General features: G+C 42.5%; 1 protein-coding gene across 2 annotated transcripts in view; it reads left to right on the top strand.

Moving 5' to 3' along the window:
- Window positions 1-17,742, top strand: part of LMBR1 (limb development membrane protein 1) — a 140,156-nt gene that overhangs the window by 30,538 nt on the left and 91,876 nt on the right. For both annotated transcript variants that reach the window (XM_039527172.1, XM_039527173.1), the window contains one exon: window positions 12,306-12,445. In XM_039527172.1, the coding sequence (XP_039383106.1) occupies window positions 12,306-12,445 (140 nt within the window). The remainder of the gene's footprint in view (window positions 1-12,305; window positions 12,446-17,742) is intronic.

Here is a 17,742-nt window from a genome sequence, read left to right as displayed (position 1 = left end):
AGAGAGAGTGTTGCATTGTGGATAGCTATCCCACTGTGCAACTTGTCACCCTCTGCCCCCTCCGCTGCTGGGACTTCTGGAGACAGGTCATGGTGCATCATGGGGACATGATGTAGTTCTTTCCATCCCATCATTCCGTGGGCTTCCTGCTTCGTTTAGTATAGTTTTTCAACAGCCCTTGTAAACTGTGCACCCGCCATCTCTGCCTGACAGCATGGATCCTGAGCTGCTGATCATTCTGGTAATGAGTATTATGAACACTACATGGCTGGTCCTGCAGTATTTCATGAACTGTGAAACAGAATGATTCGGGACATGCCTGCCCTGCTTTCTGCCATGGTAACAAATAATTGAAGATTTCTGCTGGCATTCACGGAACAGCTTGCCATGGTGGTACTGGTATCGGAAAACAAGCACTGAGTGGTGGGATTGCATAGTGATGCGTGTATGGGATGATGAGCAGTGGCTGCAGAACTTTTGGATGCACAAAGTCACTTTCCTTGAACAGTATGCAGAGCTTGCCCCAGCTCTGCGGCGCAAGGACATCAGAATGAGCGCTGCCCTCACTGTGGAAAAGTGAGTGGCAATCACTGTGTGGAAGCTGGCAACTCCAGATTGCTACTGGTCAGTCATGAATCACTTTGGAGTTCGAAAGTCCACCGTGGGGGGTGTGGTGATGCCAGTGTGGAGGGCCAGTAATCACCTTCTCCTACAAAGGACTGTGTCTCTTGGTAATGTGCAGGAAATAATTGATGGCTTTGAGACAATGAGATTCCCTAACTGCAGTAAGGTGATAAATGGAACGCATATCCCAATTTTGGCCCCCTCCCATCTTGTGACGGTGTACATCTACTGAAAGGGCCACTTGTCCATGGTATTGCATGTGCTGGTGGAGCACCGGAGCTGTTTCACTGACATAAATGCAGGGTGGTCGTGAAAGGTGCATGATCTTTTGGAGCACTGGACTATATGGAAATCTGAATGCTGGGACTTTCTTTCCAGAACAGAAGATGCCAATGGGGAAAGTGGAAATATGCTCATAGTGATCCTTGGAGACCCCACCTACTCCTTGCTCCCGTGACTCATGGAGGCTTACACCAGGAACCTGGACAGCAGCAAGGAGTGCTTCGGGCTCAGCTGGTGCCAAATGACCATTGAATGTGCCCTTGGTTGATTAAATGGTCGCTAGAGCTGTCTCTTTGTCCGGATAGACCTCTATGAGGAAAATATTCTGATGGTCATTGCAATATTCTGTACTCTACCTAATATTTGCAAATCAAAGGGGGATAAGTTTCCCCAGCGGTAGACCGCTGAGGCTGATGTATCTGGCTGCTCAAAATCAGCAGCCAGCCTAAGGGCAATTAGAGGGGCACAGGAGGAGGCTGTTTGAATCTGGAAGACTTTGAAGGCGCATTTTGATGATATTCCCAGTAATGTGTCTTTATGTGATGCATTTGGCCAGGCAATGCTTACTTGCTACCTTGAATTACTCCTGTAGTGCTTGCTTCCTGAGCATTAATTGCAAGGAGCAAATATTCCTACCTGTAGCCATTGTATTTGATTGTTAGCACTGAGTGATGTATATATGCATGCCATAAATAAAGACTCATTTTATTTCAAAGACTCAAGTTTAATAATAGGATAAAACACAAACTTTTGGTCACATGGGGACATGCAAAGAGGAACAGTTTCACAGTGAGGGCTCTCACAGCTGGGTGTAACTACAGCTTTTGTTGGGAAACCAGTCCCTAGGTGTGGAGTGCATAGAGTACTGTGAGGGACAAGGAACATGCGATGAATGCAATGGGAGCATTTGGGGAGGGCATGGACTGGAGTTCTGTAGTGCTGGAGGGGGAATTGGGCATGGATGTGCTCAGATTGCAGGCTAATGAGGAACTTCAACATTTCTGTCTGGCCCTCCAGGAGCTTTATCATCTGCTTCTGCCCCTGTCTCCTTTCCTGGCTGTCCAGCCTGAGTCTTTCGTTGATTGTCTCCCTCCATGCTCATGTTTTGCTGTGTGCTGCATCTGTTGACTGCAGCACTTCACGAAACACCCTCCTTACTCCACCTGGGTCGGCACCTTATCTGACAGAGGTGTACCACCGGTCTGGAGGAGTGGTTCCTGAAGGGCACGTCTGCAGAAGCCAAAGAAACAATGAACAGAGACAGTATTGTGAGTGTGCTCACAGCCATGAATCACAAAAATTACACACACCTCTTTCTCACTATCCTTTGTCTAGCACACAGGCCAGCACAAGTCCTGAATACATTGAGTTTTGGGGGAGAGTTGGGTGGGCAAGGGGGATTGGGAAGACGGGACAAAGGGTGGTTTACAGAGGGGGTTACTGTAAGTGACTTAAGGAGCCAATTCTGAATATTGGTACCCTTTTCCATAGGCTAGGGTATTGAACCAGATATCATTCTTAAGGGTAACCCAGGATGCAAGAGTGCATCTCCTGCATGCACGTGGCTTCAGTCTGGCTCTGTATGTTGCTTGCCTGTGTGCTGCTCTGATTTCTGCAGAAATAATTGCCAGGTGGCTCAGCAAAGTTTCCTACAGCCGCGGGAGAAACAAGATAGCTCTCCCAAGGAACCTTCAGCAGAGGATTGCAGAATACCTAACAGGAAAGTTTCCTAGAGATCACTATGGAGGATTCCGGGGACATCTCTGTGTACGTTAACAAACTTTTCCACCATGGCCTCAGTGCATAGAGATGAACAGGCTCTGTTGCTAATTTCTGGCCCTTATCCCTCCTGTACCATGTAACAAAGTACATCAGAGCTCAATCTCTCACTGTGCAGTATCAAAGCAAAATGAGCACTCCCCTCTCCTGCATCCTGTGCGCCAGAGTTGGAGTGCTGGGACTGGCTAGACCCCTTCGGATTGGAAAAGAGATCCTGATTCGCCATACCCCTGGATGACCCTGCCATGTGCTCCACATCATCCTCCAGCTTCACTTTCTTGTCCACTACTTCCTCGTCTGGGTTGAGTACACTGGACGCTGCTGTCAGTCCCCCTGAACTGTCCATGGGGCTCTTGGTGATGGAGGTGGGGTCGCCATCAAGGATGGCGTGTAATTCCTTATAGAAGCAGCATGTCTTTGACGCCGCACCTGAACGATGGTTGGCCTCCCTTGCCTTCTGGTACGCCTTGGTTTTAGCACGACACTTCTGTGTGTTCCTCTTATGCCTCTTTTATGCATGCCTCTAGTAATCAGCCTCTAGGTATTGAAATTCCTACAGCTGGTGCAAAACTGCAACTGCATATACTCAGCATATTCCACAGCTCTGGTGTGCTCCATAAGGGAGAGCGTCTGCTGCAGAAAGCTGGCATGATCAGCTAGGAAGATGCTGTGTAAAGTGTGCACACCATGCAAACAGGAAGAGGAATTTCAAAACTTCCTGGGCCCTGGGAGCGGCGCCGACCTGTGCTCCTTCTGGGCAGCAGAGTTCAAACTGCAGTTGTGATGGGCATTGTGGGACTCCTGGAGGCCAGTTAGGGTGATGTAATCAAGTGAGGTGTCTACACTGACACTCGGTTGCTCTAACTACATTGCAAAAAGCTCTATACTACTCGACGAGGTGATTTTATTATGTCTGCATCAGCAGGAGGAGCATTTCAGTGTGTACACCTCCATTGGTTTGTCAACGAAAGCTGGCTTTTGTCGACAAAACTGAATAGTCTAGACAAGGCCTTAGTTAACTCTGACTCTCACCTAAATTAAGTCCAGCTGTCCTCATTATTTTCCCTCTTTATTCACTATTCCCTCCCTCATTTATTCCTTCTCCTTCCTCCTCTGTCCAGATCCCTCTCTTCGTTCTCCCTCTTCCCTTATTTACTTTATCCCGCTCTTCCCATTCCTTATATTGCCAACCCCACTCATTCAAAAATCATGTGATTAGCTTAAATACTATGACATTTTTAAAAAATAGCAAATTGAGGATTCTCTTTGTTTGCCTTCTGGTGTTCAAGTCTTTTAGAGTTTTGTGTTTTCAGACTCTTCTCTACAGTTGTGAAGGCTAGAAACAATGTATAAATGAAAGCTGAGATTCCCACGTAACAAGACTCCAGGAGCTGCAGCTTTAGGAAAAAAACATCTACTACTGTGGTACTTGCAGTAAAATCACAAGAGTTAGCAGCTGTCCATTCTCTCTTGCCCTCTCCTATGCTCATTCACACACTGACTGTTTCCACCCCCCCACTTACATATGAATAGCACAAGGACTGAACTCACTAATCTAGGTGAAAAATGCATAGCTAAACATGCCCCTAAATGACCATGCCTTTGCAATTTAAAAGTGTAACTTTACTGTATTCTGTTGTTGTTACACCTTCTTTGCCATGTCTGGCTTTACTCCACTTTTCCTTCTTTCATTGTTTTGAATGTGGTGTTTCTTCTTTTTCTTCTCTTGCCACCCTCCTCCTTTTATAGATTTTTTTTTTCCTTTTCCCCCCTATATTGTCTCCTGTTCCATCTTCTTTCTCTCCCCATTTCTCCCCAAAGACCTCTTAACCTCCTTTACTTATACTTCTTTTTAGTTTCTTGTCTTACTCTCTTCTTCAGGGCCACTGCATGCCTACTTTCACACACACCTTCAAGCATATTTACTGATCCACTCACAGTCGCTGGGGAAGTCACTGGGGCTTCATGCAGACATTGGGGTGATCAGTTGGGTAGAGCTCCTTGCATTACTTGGGACTGAGTTGTAGTTATTTTGTTGTGGACAGTGCAGAGGATTAACTTTAGAATGTTCTAAACAAGCTGTCTAAATAACTGAAACAAGAGACCACATTTGTCATAGCAAAGTAATTTAAAGTTTAGATGTAGACAGGTTATTTTCACCTTCAGTTTTTGATATTAAATGGATGCTCAAGTGTTTGTAGATATAGCACTTGACTCATGGTTTCACTTTCTGATCTGACAAGTATTATGGGAGTTTTTGTGACAACTAATCATTGTTAGGCGTTAATGGTGTTCTGTAGTGTGATTATTATTATTATTATTTTAACCCACTTGGGTACCAGAAGGGATTTTGTTCAGGTCAAGCATTTTTTCAAATATTTCTAGTTGGTAGGCAGTCTACTTTCTTCGGTAGGCCTTACAGGAAAGATCAGATCACCCATACAAATGACTCCAGAGTGAGGACGAGAAGGCTTTATACATTTAATTTAAGCATAACATTATTTATGCAGTTATCCTATTTTCATGTAACACTTACTCGTATTCCTTCTTGAGGCAAAATCTTCTCTGTTGCTGCCAAAAATATATATTATTAATATATATATTAAATGGTAAAAATTACCCAAATTATTCCCTTACAAATATCTTTTAACCATTGCTTCCACTTAAGACAACTAAATGTGGCTCTTTCAGTTGTTTGTTCTGATGTTTGGAGAAATCCCGTGAGGCCACCGTTGCAAGTCAAATCAGGATAATAATCATACCAAACTTCAACTAAAAATAAATTAATTTTACTATCCATTTAAACTTTCATACAATCTGCTTTATAGTTAAACATTTCACTGAATAATTAGCATCAAAGGGATTGTCTTGTTCAATATTTTAAAAACATAATATGTAACACTTGGGACGGTTACATTAAGCACACAAAGGCACTCACAAAAACAGACCTATGTAATCACTGTGGGATTTGATAATACTGAAGAATTTAAATGTTCATCTCCTTAAAAGAAATACTTTTCAAGAAAGATCTTAAATAGTAGGTCTTGTTTACAAAGTCCCTTGACTTTGCACTGTACCCTTTTCTGGTTTATTGGCTTATTATAATCAATTTCTTCAATTATCTCTGAAGATTGCCACTGTATGGAGTCATATGTCTTAGCTTCCCGATTCTGTGCTCTCTCTTTGCCACTGGACCCCGCCCGCCGCTTTACCCAAAATAAAAAGCCAAATCATGTTTGGGAAAGCTTCCTGAGGTGTGACTTTCTGCTGTTTGGCTTTGCTTTATTTCCATTGTTAGGCTTCAGGAACTAAGTTCTTAGCTAAGTTCAGGCTTTATTCCTGCAATTTAGCATTTCTTGCTATTGAATTTTTCTTTAAATTGATTAACAGCTGTCAGTGTCACTTTAGTTCCCTTTCTCTTAAATAGAAAACATTTGTAAAAGATAGTCTTTTGTTGCTGATGGTCTATGAGCAGCCAACAATTTTTTACTTCCACCCTATTTCTTTACAAACTTGAAATAGCTTTTTTTGCAATTTGTTGTGGGCTTGAAGATGTTATGAAACAGTTTTCAAATTGCTCAGCATTCTCCCTTATGCTGGTAGTAGGGTGCTATTTGCTATGCAGTGGCACTTCTGCAGCAGTACAGGCATGCTGTGGGAGAGGGACATGTTGCTTATTTCACAGTGAAAGTGTGAAGATACTGCTGCATTTTTTAGAAACCGCACTTCCCCTACCAGTAGTGGATGACACCAGCTTTGAATCCAAAAAATCACTGAAGTATTACTGAAAAACATATCTGAGGGCTTGGCTACACTTACAAGTTGCAGCGCTGGGAGTTACAGCGCTGCTCATGCAGCTGTGTAAGGGCCAGCGCTGGAGTGTGGCCACACTGACAGCTACCAGCGCTGCAGTGTGGCCACACTTGCAGCACTTTCCAGCGCGGTATTGAGAGGTGCATTGTGGGCAGCTATACCACAGAACACCACGTCCCCGTTTGGCGCTGAGTATTGTGGGAAGGAAGTGTGCGGGTCATTCCGCTTCCTGTTTGCCAGCGCCCCGTGGTGCATCGCTTCACATCCCAGCATTCATTCCGGCAGCGTTTGGCGCCATTGTGAGTGTCTTTCTGTTACTCTCTGTGAATCGCGATTTCTGTGGCAAATGGAGCCCGATCTGCTGAGGACTCTGCTGATGAGTGTCACCAGCACAACACGTTTGGCAGTCGAGCTATTCCTTCAGCTCCAAAGTGACAGTGAGGAGTCCGACGATGATATCAATATGGATTTGTCTGCCGCGTGTGACACTAGAGTGCTTGCGGCATTCACGGAAATGCTCAGCACCGTTGAACGCCGCTTTGGGCTCGGGAAACAAGCACTGAGTGGTGGGATCACATCCATGGAAGTCTGGGATGACGAGCAGTGGCTGCAGAACTTTCGTATGAGAAAAGCCACTTTCATGGGACTGTGTGCTGAGCTCGCCCCACTCTGCGCGCAAGGACACAAGATTGAGAGCTGCCCTGACGGTGGAAAAGCGGGTGGCTATTGCAATCTGGAAGATGGCAAATCCAGACAGCTACCGGTCGGTCGGGAACCAGTTTGGTGTGGGAAAGTCGACCGTGGGAATCGTTTTGATGCAAGTTTGCAAGGCAATTAAGCGCATCCTGCTAAGAAAGACCGTGACTCGGGAGCGTGCAGGACATTGTGGATGGCTTTGCACAAATGGGTTTCCCTAACTGTGGAGGCGATAGATGGGACGCATATTCCTATTCTGGCCCCCACCTGGCATCAGAGTACGTTAATCGTAAGGGTATTTCTCGATGGTTCTCCAGGCGGTTGTGGAACACCGCGGGAGTTTCGATGACATTTACACAGGCTGGCCTGGAAAGGTGCATGATGCACGATCTTCGGAACAGTGGCCTGTTCAGGAAGATGCAGGCAGGGACTTTTTCCCAGACAGGAAGATCACAGTAGGGGATGTCGAAATGCCCACTGTGATCCTTTTACTGCCTTGGCTCATGAAACCCTATACAGGGAAGCTTGACAGGAGCAAGGACCGGTTCAACTACAGGCTGAGCCGGTGCAGAATGACTGTGGAGTGTGCTTTTGGGCGTTTAAAGGCTCGCTGGAGATGTTTGTATGGGAAGCTAGACTTGGGGAAAGCAGCATCCCGCGGTTATAAGCGCTTGCTGTACCCTCCATAATATTTGTGAAGGGAAGGGTGAAACATTCAGTGAGGCATGGACCACCGAGGTTCAAGTCCTGGAGGCTGAATATGCACAGCCAGAGAGCAGGGCTAATAGAGAGGCCCAGCACAGGGCTTCAAGGATTAGGGATGCCTTGAGGGAAGAATTTGAGGCTGAAAGCCAACAGTAATGTTGCTGCCTTGCATGGGAGTGAATTGCACTGCTTACACTGTTATTCTATTATCCATAATAATAATATGATTTGCAGTGCCTCTTTCTTTACTGGGCTAAGGTGTCTTTCACTATCTGCTATAATAAAGACTGTTTTCAAAGCCAAGAATTGTTTTATTGAAAAGAAAAAAACTTCCTTGACAGACAGACAGACACACAACATTTCATTAACACAAGAGGGCAAGGGTGTGGGTTGGTGAACTGTACAGTCACAAGTTTGCATATGCCATGTCTGGATTGCTGTTTAATGAATCCTGCACTTCAGGGTGCATATACTGCATGGTGATGGGGTTGAATGCAGAGGGTAAGGGTGGTGGTAGGTATCAGGGCTGGTTGGGGAACGACAGGTGTTGGAGGCAGCTGGTGGTGGTAAGAGCCTGGATGCTGGGGAAAGGTGGTTGGAGCTGACATTGGGGCACAAGGCACAAAGGACGGGCGGGTGGGGGAGTAGCACGGTAGTGCTCTGCTTGCATGGCAACGAGTGACTCTATAGACTCCGCTTGGCGCTCCAGGATGCTTAGCAGCCGCTCCGTGCTTTTCCTCTTGGCCACTGCATTTCTCTTGCGGGTCCTGCTTTCTTTCTCTCGCCACTCCTTCAATTCTTTTCTCTCTGTAGCAGAGTGCTGAAGAACAGTTTTCAGCATGTCCTCTTTGCTCTTTCGGGATTTTTCTCAAATTTTGAAGCCTCTGTGATGTTGAACATCTGGGCAGTCCAGTCAAGGTCACTGTACACACAGAAATGACAACATTTAACACGGGCAGCATTGTATCCACTATCTCCAGACATGAATTGTTACACTGAGGGAGTTCTCACTTGCAAGTTCTCACTTGCATTCTTTATCCCAAAAGGAAAACACAACAGAAGCCACGAAATGGTGAGTGAGGAGTGGGGCTTGAGTGAGAGGAGCTGGTTGCTTCGGGTAATCTGGAGTGCTAGAGGGGTTGAGTGAAGATGCAGATGCGGGGTGATCTTATCTCCTATCTCTTCACTAAAGAGTCTCCCAACATTTTTCACAGGACTTAATCCTGGAAGATGTTTCCCTACTGCAGTCTCTAGGGAACAGCGGGGGGCTCTTTTAGAGCAATGTGGATTCCGCCCGGGACCCTATGCGGCGTGCCTGTGTTCAGAAATGGTCCCCCCCCCCCTGGCCGAAGAGTGGCGCGGACGCGTCACCGTCACTGGGACAAGGGACACAGTGGCTCTGCCTATAAACCTGCGCAGGCATATTGCCCACGCTCTGGATGAAGCTTTGCCGAGATACCCGAAGCAGATTACCGCGACGAGCTAGACCACCTCACCGGGCTATTCCACATCTCGACGCTGCCATGCATGCATCCCTACCCCCCCTTCCTCTCCAGAAACATGTCCACCCAGAAAATAAAAGCCGCTTACCGCTCCTCTGCTTGTCCTTCTGCAACTGCTGGCTGCTGCTGCGATTGGGTACTTTCCTCCTGGCTTGAGAAGAGCTCCTGGCTGCATGCCTCCAGGAATCTGCGGTTTCTTCCCCATCCCAGGAGCTTCACTCGCGGTTTCCTCTCCCCCCGCAGCCTCCTCCTCCTCCTGTCCCCAGCCTGCTCAGAAGTGTCCATCGTTACCCTGGGATTGGCAGTGGGGTCACCCCAAGTATGTTGTCCATCTCCAAGTAAAAGCGGCAGGTCGTGGGGCGGATCCGGATCTGCGATTCCCCTCTCGGGCTTTGTAATAGGCACTCCGCAGCTCTTTAACTTTCACCCTGCATTGTAGTGCGTCCGTTGATGGCCCCTATCCAGCATGTCCCTTGCTATCTGCTCAAAGATATCGTAATTCCTACGGCCGGAGCGCAGCTGTGCCTGAACAGACGCCTCACCCCAAACACTGATGAGGTCCTGCAATTCACCTGTGCTCCATGCTGGGGCTCGTTTGCCGCGTGGAGGCATGGTTACCTGTAACCTGTAACTGATTAACTGATTGCACTCCACACCTGGCTGCAGCAAACAGGAAGGAGATTTTTAAATTTCCCGGGGCATTTAAAGGGCGGGTCACCTGAGGCAAGAGCAGTAGAGTGCAAACTGATGTGCAGAGTGGCTGAACAGGAATTCTGGGATAGCTCCTTATTCCCTGGAGGACAGGTAAAGCGCTGGTGAGTGTCCACACCTGCTGAGCAGCGCTGGTGTCACCAGCGCTGCACTCCTTATACCCCAACCCGGATGGGTTTTCAGCCAGCGCTGCAACCAGGGAGTTGCAGCGCTGGTTGTGCCCTGCAAGTGTGGACGGGGTGTTAATTGCAGCGCTGGAAAGCCTCCACCAGCGCTGCAACTTGTAAGTGTAGCCAAGCCCTTAGAAACAATGTGAAATAATAAATAAGTATAACTAAGAATTTCAAACTTTGTCATCTAGTTTTGAGCGATTGTGGGTAATTAGTGAAAGGACTTTCTGGGAGAGAAAAGATTTAATTGCGGACTTTAGGCTTGGGCTATTTTATTTTGCCTTGTTGACTGTGGTCTATTCCAGCCCCCTTTCTTGCTTTTCAGGGGGTTACGCTATGGGTTTATGAAGAACTCCCTCTGTAAATTACAGATTAACTAGATAGACCAGGTGGGTGAAATATATATCTTTGTGTTTCTCACCAACCGAAGTTGGCTTAGTAAAAGATAATACCTCCCTCACCTTGTCTCTATAATATCCTGGGACCAACATCGCCACAATTCTGCATGCAACATAGATTAACTAGATTGCATCTGTGAGAAAATGTACATCTTTTAGCCAGGCTGTCTGTTTTGTACCTGCAGTACCTCAGTTTCAGGTTTGGAATCTTCAAGTGATTTGTTTTTTGTAAAATTAATAAGGTAAGAAGTAACTGTGTACAAGACAATATTTTTTATGCTAGCTAAATTTTCATGTTAACTTTTCATTAAATTTGAAGCCATAAGAATTGCTCATGGTATGTATGCATGTAATATAAGCTGCCTCCTATTCTAATCATCTTAAACTCTCTTGTTCATCAGCTGTAAATGCTTTTTATCTTTAATTAAACTTTAACTTCACAAACACACAGGTTGATACTGCTTCACATATAGTAATCATCAGGATTTTGGTTAAAGAAAACTAATGCTATAGGATTCTAGATGGCTATTTAGGACCACTTTGTGGTACAACAAATTTTGGCCCTAAATTATGTAGTCATTTTTTAAGCACTTACTAGATACTGGCCTGATCCTACAACCCTTCATCATAAAAGTAGTTAAATTGACTGTAGTGGAAGTACTTGTAAACAATGACTGTGGGAATGAGTAAGGGTTTGTAGAAATGAACTCTCTTTGTGAGAGGGTGGAGGTAGGAGAAAATAATTCTACAGTCAAACAATATCATTATTGACACTTTCCCTGTAAGCATCTTAGTCCAATATATATCTTAATTTTCAGTTATGCAGTTTAGAAAATTATTATAGAGTTCCATTTTAGTATCAAACTTACACTTTAATAAATTTTTTGGTTGGCGTTGTGTTCCTGAAAAGGTATAATTCTGTTAAAAGCCAAAGAATGGTACTTATTGTAAATTGTTCTTGGAGTATTTCAGCTCAGTATACTTTTCCCTTCAAAATTTTAAATGCTTATTTTATTTTTAGTTGAGATTTCCCTTCATTCTGTTATCTAGCCAACAGAAATAATCTTTAGCTTGTCAAATAATGATGGGTCCATGCTTTGTATGGAAAGAAATGCAGTAAATCTACAATTGCATGGTTTAATAGTCATGTTCAAATGTGGTCCTGTTGACATTTTTAGTGATTAATAGTTGCATTAATTCACTTTGAACCAGTGAGTGGTATCTTTAAATCTCTCCTTCCCCTAATCTCACCACTTTCCTGAGTAGTCTTAAGGAAAGGTATATTGTCCAAAAGTATTATATGTCAAAATACTTAATTGAGCTTGGATCATGAATGTATTCCAGACCTAGAGAAGAAAAATCCTAATCTTTTTTCAAGAATGAATTATTTTTAATTATAGTAATATATATTATATATAATATTAAGTTCTGTAAACCACCTGATATCTGAAAAATAAAGATGTAGGCATGTACTTTTGTAAATATGACCTTTCAAAATTAGTGCATTTTTGTAGTGTAAATTGATACATTTTTCTGATGAGCACCATGAATTAGGTTAACTACTTTGTTGTTTGAAACATGTTATTTTATGGGCAGTAACAATGATACATTTCTTTGACTTCCAGGCTGTTTTTGAGTACCTTCACTCTTGCAGTTTCAGCTGGTGCCGTCCTGCTTCTACCTTTTTCAATAATCAGCAATGAGATCCTGCTTTCTTTTCCACAAAACTACTATATTCAGTGGTTAAATGGCTCTCTAATTCATGGTTAGTACTTGAATAATGTAATTAAAAGCACATTTTAACAGATAACACCACTTCCAGTGCATTTTGAGTGATCTTTTTGTTTTTATATACTTATTGTCATAATGGCTTAAAGTTGTAAATGTTCTTGGTTTGTATACCATTAATAAATTAGGCATTTGTAATCTATTGAACAGCAGCAAGTTTACAAGTCATCATCATTCTGGCATTTTGAGGGTTGTCTCGACTAAGGAAGGCAACCCAAAAGCTACTGTTCTTGAATACAGAAACATGTATCACTTTTACGGGAAGCGAAGTAACTTAGAAATGTGTAATAAGACTTTTCTTTCACCTGTAGTTGTAACGTTCAGTGAGCTAAAGAGGTATGGAGGTAAAAATCAGTGTTTTTATTTATTTATTTATTCAAATGTGGCTAGTGGTTCGTACAAGAAACTTGCCAACTACAATGAATGGATTGAGAAGCAGTGACTTTTAGCTGCTTTTCTTTTTAAAAGTAAATCATATATATAAAATTATATATTTTGATCTTGCCACATTTATTATGGTATTTTGTTAAAGTGAAATTGGTCAAGATAGTCTGGTCTCTCTGTGTATTGACAGTGTCGAGCACTTTGGGCGCTGCCAGAATTCAAATAATGCTCTACAGATATATAGTTGATAGCTAACATACTGCAGTTTGAAGATGCACCTTGGTGAGGAATTGGTGATTGTCATTGGATTTAGATGTTTTAATGGAGGAAAAAACATACCTTGTGATGTCAGGGGCCAACTTGCTAATAGAAAAGATAGCTATTTGCTGAGTTATCAAAAAGCAGAGGTACCCACTTCTACTTTAGACAGTGTGCTGGACAATGATGAGGCTTAAGATTGATATGCAGTTCTGAAGAGTCCCAATATTTTAAAAGGTAAACTTTCTAGTTGGTTAAGCCTAGAGTGCAGTATCTCTTAAGTGAATTTGAGACTAGCTGTTCCTTCATGCTATTGAGAATTTCCATATGTTTCACTAACCTGAGTCACTTATGCCCCTTTATTTCTGCTCCATGTTGAAAGCCATTGTCTCTGAACATGTACCCCAAGCTCTGCATCTAACTAGGGCAGTTGCATTTTCCCTGCAGTATCCCTATCCTTTGCATGTAACAGGCAGTGATATAGTATGGTCAGGTAATGGGGCCTGATTAGGCTTGGAGTTTAGAAATCCCAGAACTAAACACCATGCATCCAGTAAAGAGGGGCTCTTGCTTTGTGCTCATCTTTGCTGCACCAAACCACCCAATCTGAGGTAATACAGCTGGCTCACAGATATGATGCTTTTGGTTGCCAGGCACTGCCTAGGCTCTGTGATCTCCAGTGAGAGTTGGTGCAGAAGATTAAGATATGCTGGCCTGAAGTTTTACTTGGCTGTGTTTGCCTACATGTTGGTTCCATTTTCTTCTGATCATCATCTTGTGCCTTGCTTTAAACCCCCTTCTTAATTCTTGAGTCCTTCACCCACTTACTATTGTGCCTTTTCACCTCTACATCAGGAATGCTTTCCCTCTTCCTCTGTGCCAAACATCCCACCCTTTCCTTCTTCATATCCCTCCTCTAAGCTCTGTACTCTGACTGGGGCTTTGGCTACACTTGCACTTCAAAGCGCTGCCGCGGCAGCGCTTTGAAGCGCTAAGTGTAGTCAAAGTGCCAGCGCTGGGAGAGAGCTCTCCCAGCGCTGTCCGTACTCCACCTCCCTGTGGGGAATAACGTACAGCGCTGGGAGCTGTGCTCCCAGCGCTGGGGCTTTGACCACACTGGCGCTTTGCAGCGCTGCAATTTGCAGCGCTGGAGAGGGTGTGTTTTCACACCCTGCTGCAGCGCTGCAAATTTGCAAGTGTAGCCAAGGCCTCTAGACTTTATTCACCTATCTCTCTGGCACCATCTAATCTTGCTTTTGTATGTTAATTGTAAGTTAACTTTAAAAAACAACCCCTCTCCCTCCCAACCCCCCCCCACCACAACAACAAACAAACACAAAAACAGAACCTCTAAAATTTCCAGCAAACTAAATATTCTGGCTCTTGGAATATATTAAGGCAGCATTCCCTTTTTCTTTGTTTCCTTCATTTCTTCTCTCCCCACTTTTCCAAAACTAGTTGAAATTATTCCTTATGATACCTAGATTTGGTTAATTTTATGTCTCTACTGGCATGCGATACTTTACAGATGTAAGACAGTCATTCCTTGCCTCCCATTCTTAAAAAAAAAAAAAAGATTTCAGTTCCCAGAAGAAGCAGGAATATACCATGTAGAGCAGCTCTTTCTTTCTCTACCTCCTTTGTGTGACCAGTCAGCCACACAGATTTTAAACCTTTTACTAAATGAGAACAATAATCCTGCCAGAGAGCAAATACTCCCTCCTCTGGCCGAAGGTGAAATGTGAAAAATTTGAGCAAAAGTCATTCTGCTGCTTTTGTATAGGAGAGTAGGGAAAAAATACTTCCTCATATAATTTAAAATTATAATTTTAAAAATTCTTTTAGAAGAGCCATAGCACCAAAGTGACTGAGGTTGAAAAATTGAAATTTGACAAGAAATAGCTCTCCTTTAGGAGAAGTGCCTTTGAATTTTCTAGTTCATATTTTGTTTTGATTTGACCAAGGCCATGTCTATGCTACCGTCTGGAGAGCATCTTCCGTGAATACAGCACATTGTAGACACCGCAGTAAGTGGATCTGGCTATGTCTACTTCAGTTATGCTATTCACGTAACTGAAGTAGCGTAACTTAGATCGATTTACTGCGGGAGTGTAGATCAGCCCTAAGCAATGAGTTTTGAAAATCTCATTTTGTGCTTAAAATATACTAAATGGACTATGTGTGTATAGTTTAACAATGATTGATGTGAAAGTAGTAAATGCACTCATGTAGAACCTAAGTTAGCTGTATATTGCAAAATGTAGTGAAAGAACCTAGTGGGAGCCTGATCCAAATGCCTCTGGAGTCAATGGAAAGACATGGTGTATTTCAGTGTAATTTGGATCAAGCCATGGGAATGTATCTTATTTATCACACAGCTGGCGAAGTAAATGCTTCGCAGTTTATAATGCTTGCTGGAGATCGGCTCCTTCATGCGGACTTTATTAGGTGTATGAGATGTAGTGTTCCTATGGTGCCTAGTCACATTATGAAATTTCTTTTCTGTTTTCTTTCAAAAGTAATTAGAAAGTATTATTTAAAAAAAAAACAAAGAACATTAAGATTGCACTCTAAAGTGCTGAAGTCAGGAAATGCTTGCCTGAACTTCCCTAATTCTGTCCCCTTGTGTATGCAATGTAAGAATCTTTAGATACAGGATCACTCACTATTTCTCAAATACAGTATAATGTATCATTTTCCTGCAGCCTGGCATACAATTTTTGATATTGAAACAAAGATATAGTAGACTAACAAATTCTCTTGACTAAATTGTTGAAATACATATTTAACAGCCAAGTACTGTTCAGTTTTTGAAACAATAGCACTGAGTTCCTGGGGTGTTATATAGTGGATGAGGCAGTCAACAACAAAACAAATTGATCTGCAGACTGTACTTTCCAGTAATTTTTCAACTATTACTCTTCTAATTGTTCTGTAGTGTGTTACGTTGTTTGATTTATTATCCACTTCATAGAATAGTCTCTAGTGGACTTCAGCTGGTGTACACAATAATATACAGTACTAGAAGTTGCTTCTGTGCATTTGATAAATAGTATTTTGTCTTATAATTGAAGACTTCATTGTAATCTGTTCACACAGGAACAGAGTTAAGGCTGCATTTTTTAACTTTTGCCTGTATAAATCAGAACCTTAATGTTGTCATTGATGCACTGTAGTTTCTTGTATTGAATTGATATGTTAAGTATCCACTTCTATGATTTTTATTAATAGTGGGTAAATTTTTCTAACCTATTGTGAGCACCTCCCTGTTTTGTTGGGTTCTTGCCTTGGTATATGATTGTAACTATTTAATGTTAGTGGTGACTTGTAAAAAGTCTCCTCTTAATACAGGGGTAGGCAACCTATGGCATGCGTGCTGAAGGCGGCACGCGTGCTGATTTTCAGTGGCACTCACACTGCCCGGGTCCTGACCACCGGTCCGGGGGGCTCTTCATTTTAATTTAATTTTAACTGAAGTTTCTTAAAAATTTTAAAAACCTTATTTATTTTACATACAATAGTTTTAGTTATATATATTATAGACTTATAGAAAGAGATCTTCTAAAAATGTTAAAATGTATCACCGGCACGCGAAACCTTAAATTAGAGTAAATAAATGAAGACTCGGCACACCACTTCTGAAAGATTGCCGACCCCTGTCTTAATATATATATAACTAGGCAGAGAGTGCATAATATTCAAGATGAGTAATTTTGTGTAATGAAAGTTGAACTGTCGTCAGTTCCTGAAAATGTACTTAAAAATGGTAAAATTTTCATTTCTGCTATTTTAAATGCGTCCAGCAGATGGAGGTAGAACTTAATGAAACTTGCACATAAACAGGAATCAAAGTGCTGGGATATCTAAGCTGTTTGCCAAATGTGCAAGATTGAGTTGTTTGTTTCAGAATTGTTAAAACTTGTTTTATTGCACATTTTCTCTTAAATCAATACAAACAAATACAAAAAAGCATCCGAGTGGGCTGATTAGGAAAGCCTGGTACTTTGAGATTTTATTGAGTCTGTACAATATTCATCTAAAGTTAACTCTTCCAGTAGATGAAGGCCTGCAAAGTATCTTGTATACAACTTTAGCACCCAGTCAGTACAGTGGGAGCATAACTATTTACTTTTCAGTTTATATTGTACTGTTGTAGTCTCAAATTAGTCCAACAGATTGGGAGGTGGGGTGGGAAAACAAAACTGAAGTGATAATGAAAAGAATGGGGGCAGGGAACTTGTTGATGGCCACTTGCCTATACCAATGTAATGTTACTTTCTTCAGGTTTTTTTCCCAGAATAAATTCTATGTATAATATAAATATAATATATGTATTGAATGGGGAGCGATGTGTGTGTATATAAATATTAATATGCCAGAAATATCCCAGAAGGGAAGGATGTAGTTCCTATCAACCCTATTAGTGTACAAATATTTGAATCTCAGCTTTTAAAAAAAATCATCATCTTGCTTAACCTCAAGTAACCATTCTATAATCCACCTAAACGAAATGACACAAAAGAACATGCTTCTGAAATTTACCTGGAGTTCAGTGTATGTTTTTATGTTGCAAATGCTTGTTCGGTAAGTCAGTTGTTTACTTTTCTTGTGCATAGTAAGTACACATCTATC

Source organism: Mauremys reevesii, linkage group 2 (assembly GCF_016161935.1).
Source record: "Mauremys reevesii isolate NIE-2019 linkage group 2, ASM1616193v1, whole genome shotgun sequence".
Lineage (NCBI taxonomy): Eukaryota > Metazoa > Chordata > Testudines > Geoemydidae > Mauremys > Mauremys reevesii.
This window is presented reverse-complemented; position numbering and strand designations above follow the sequence as displayed.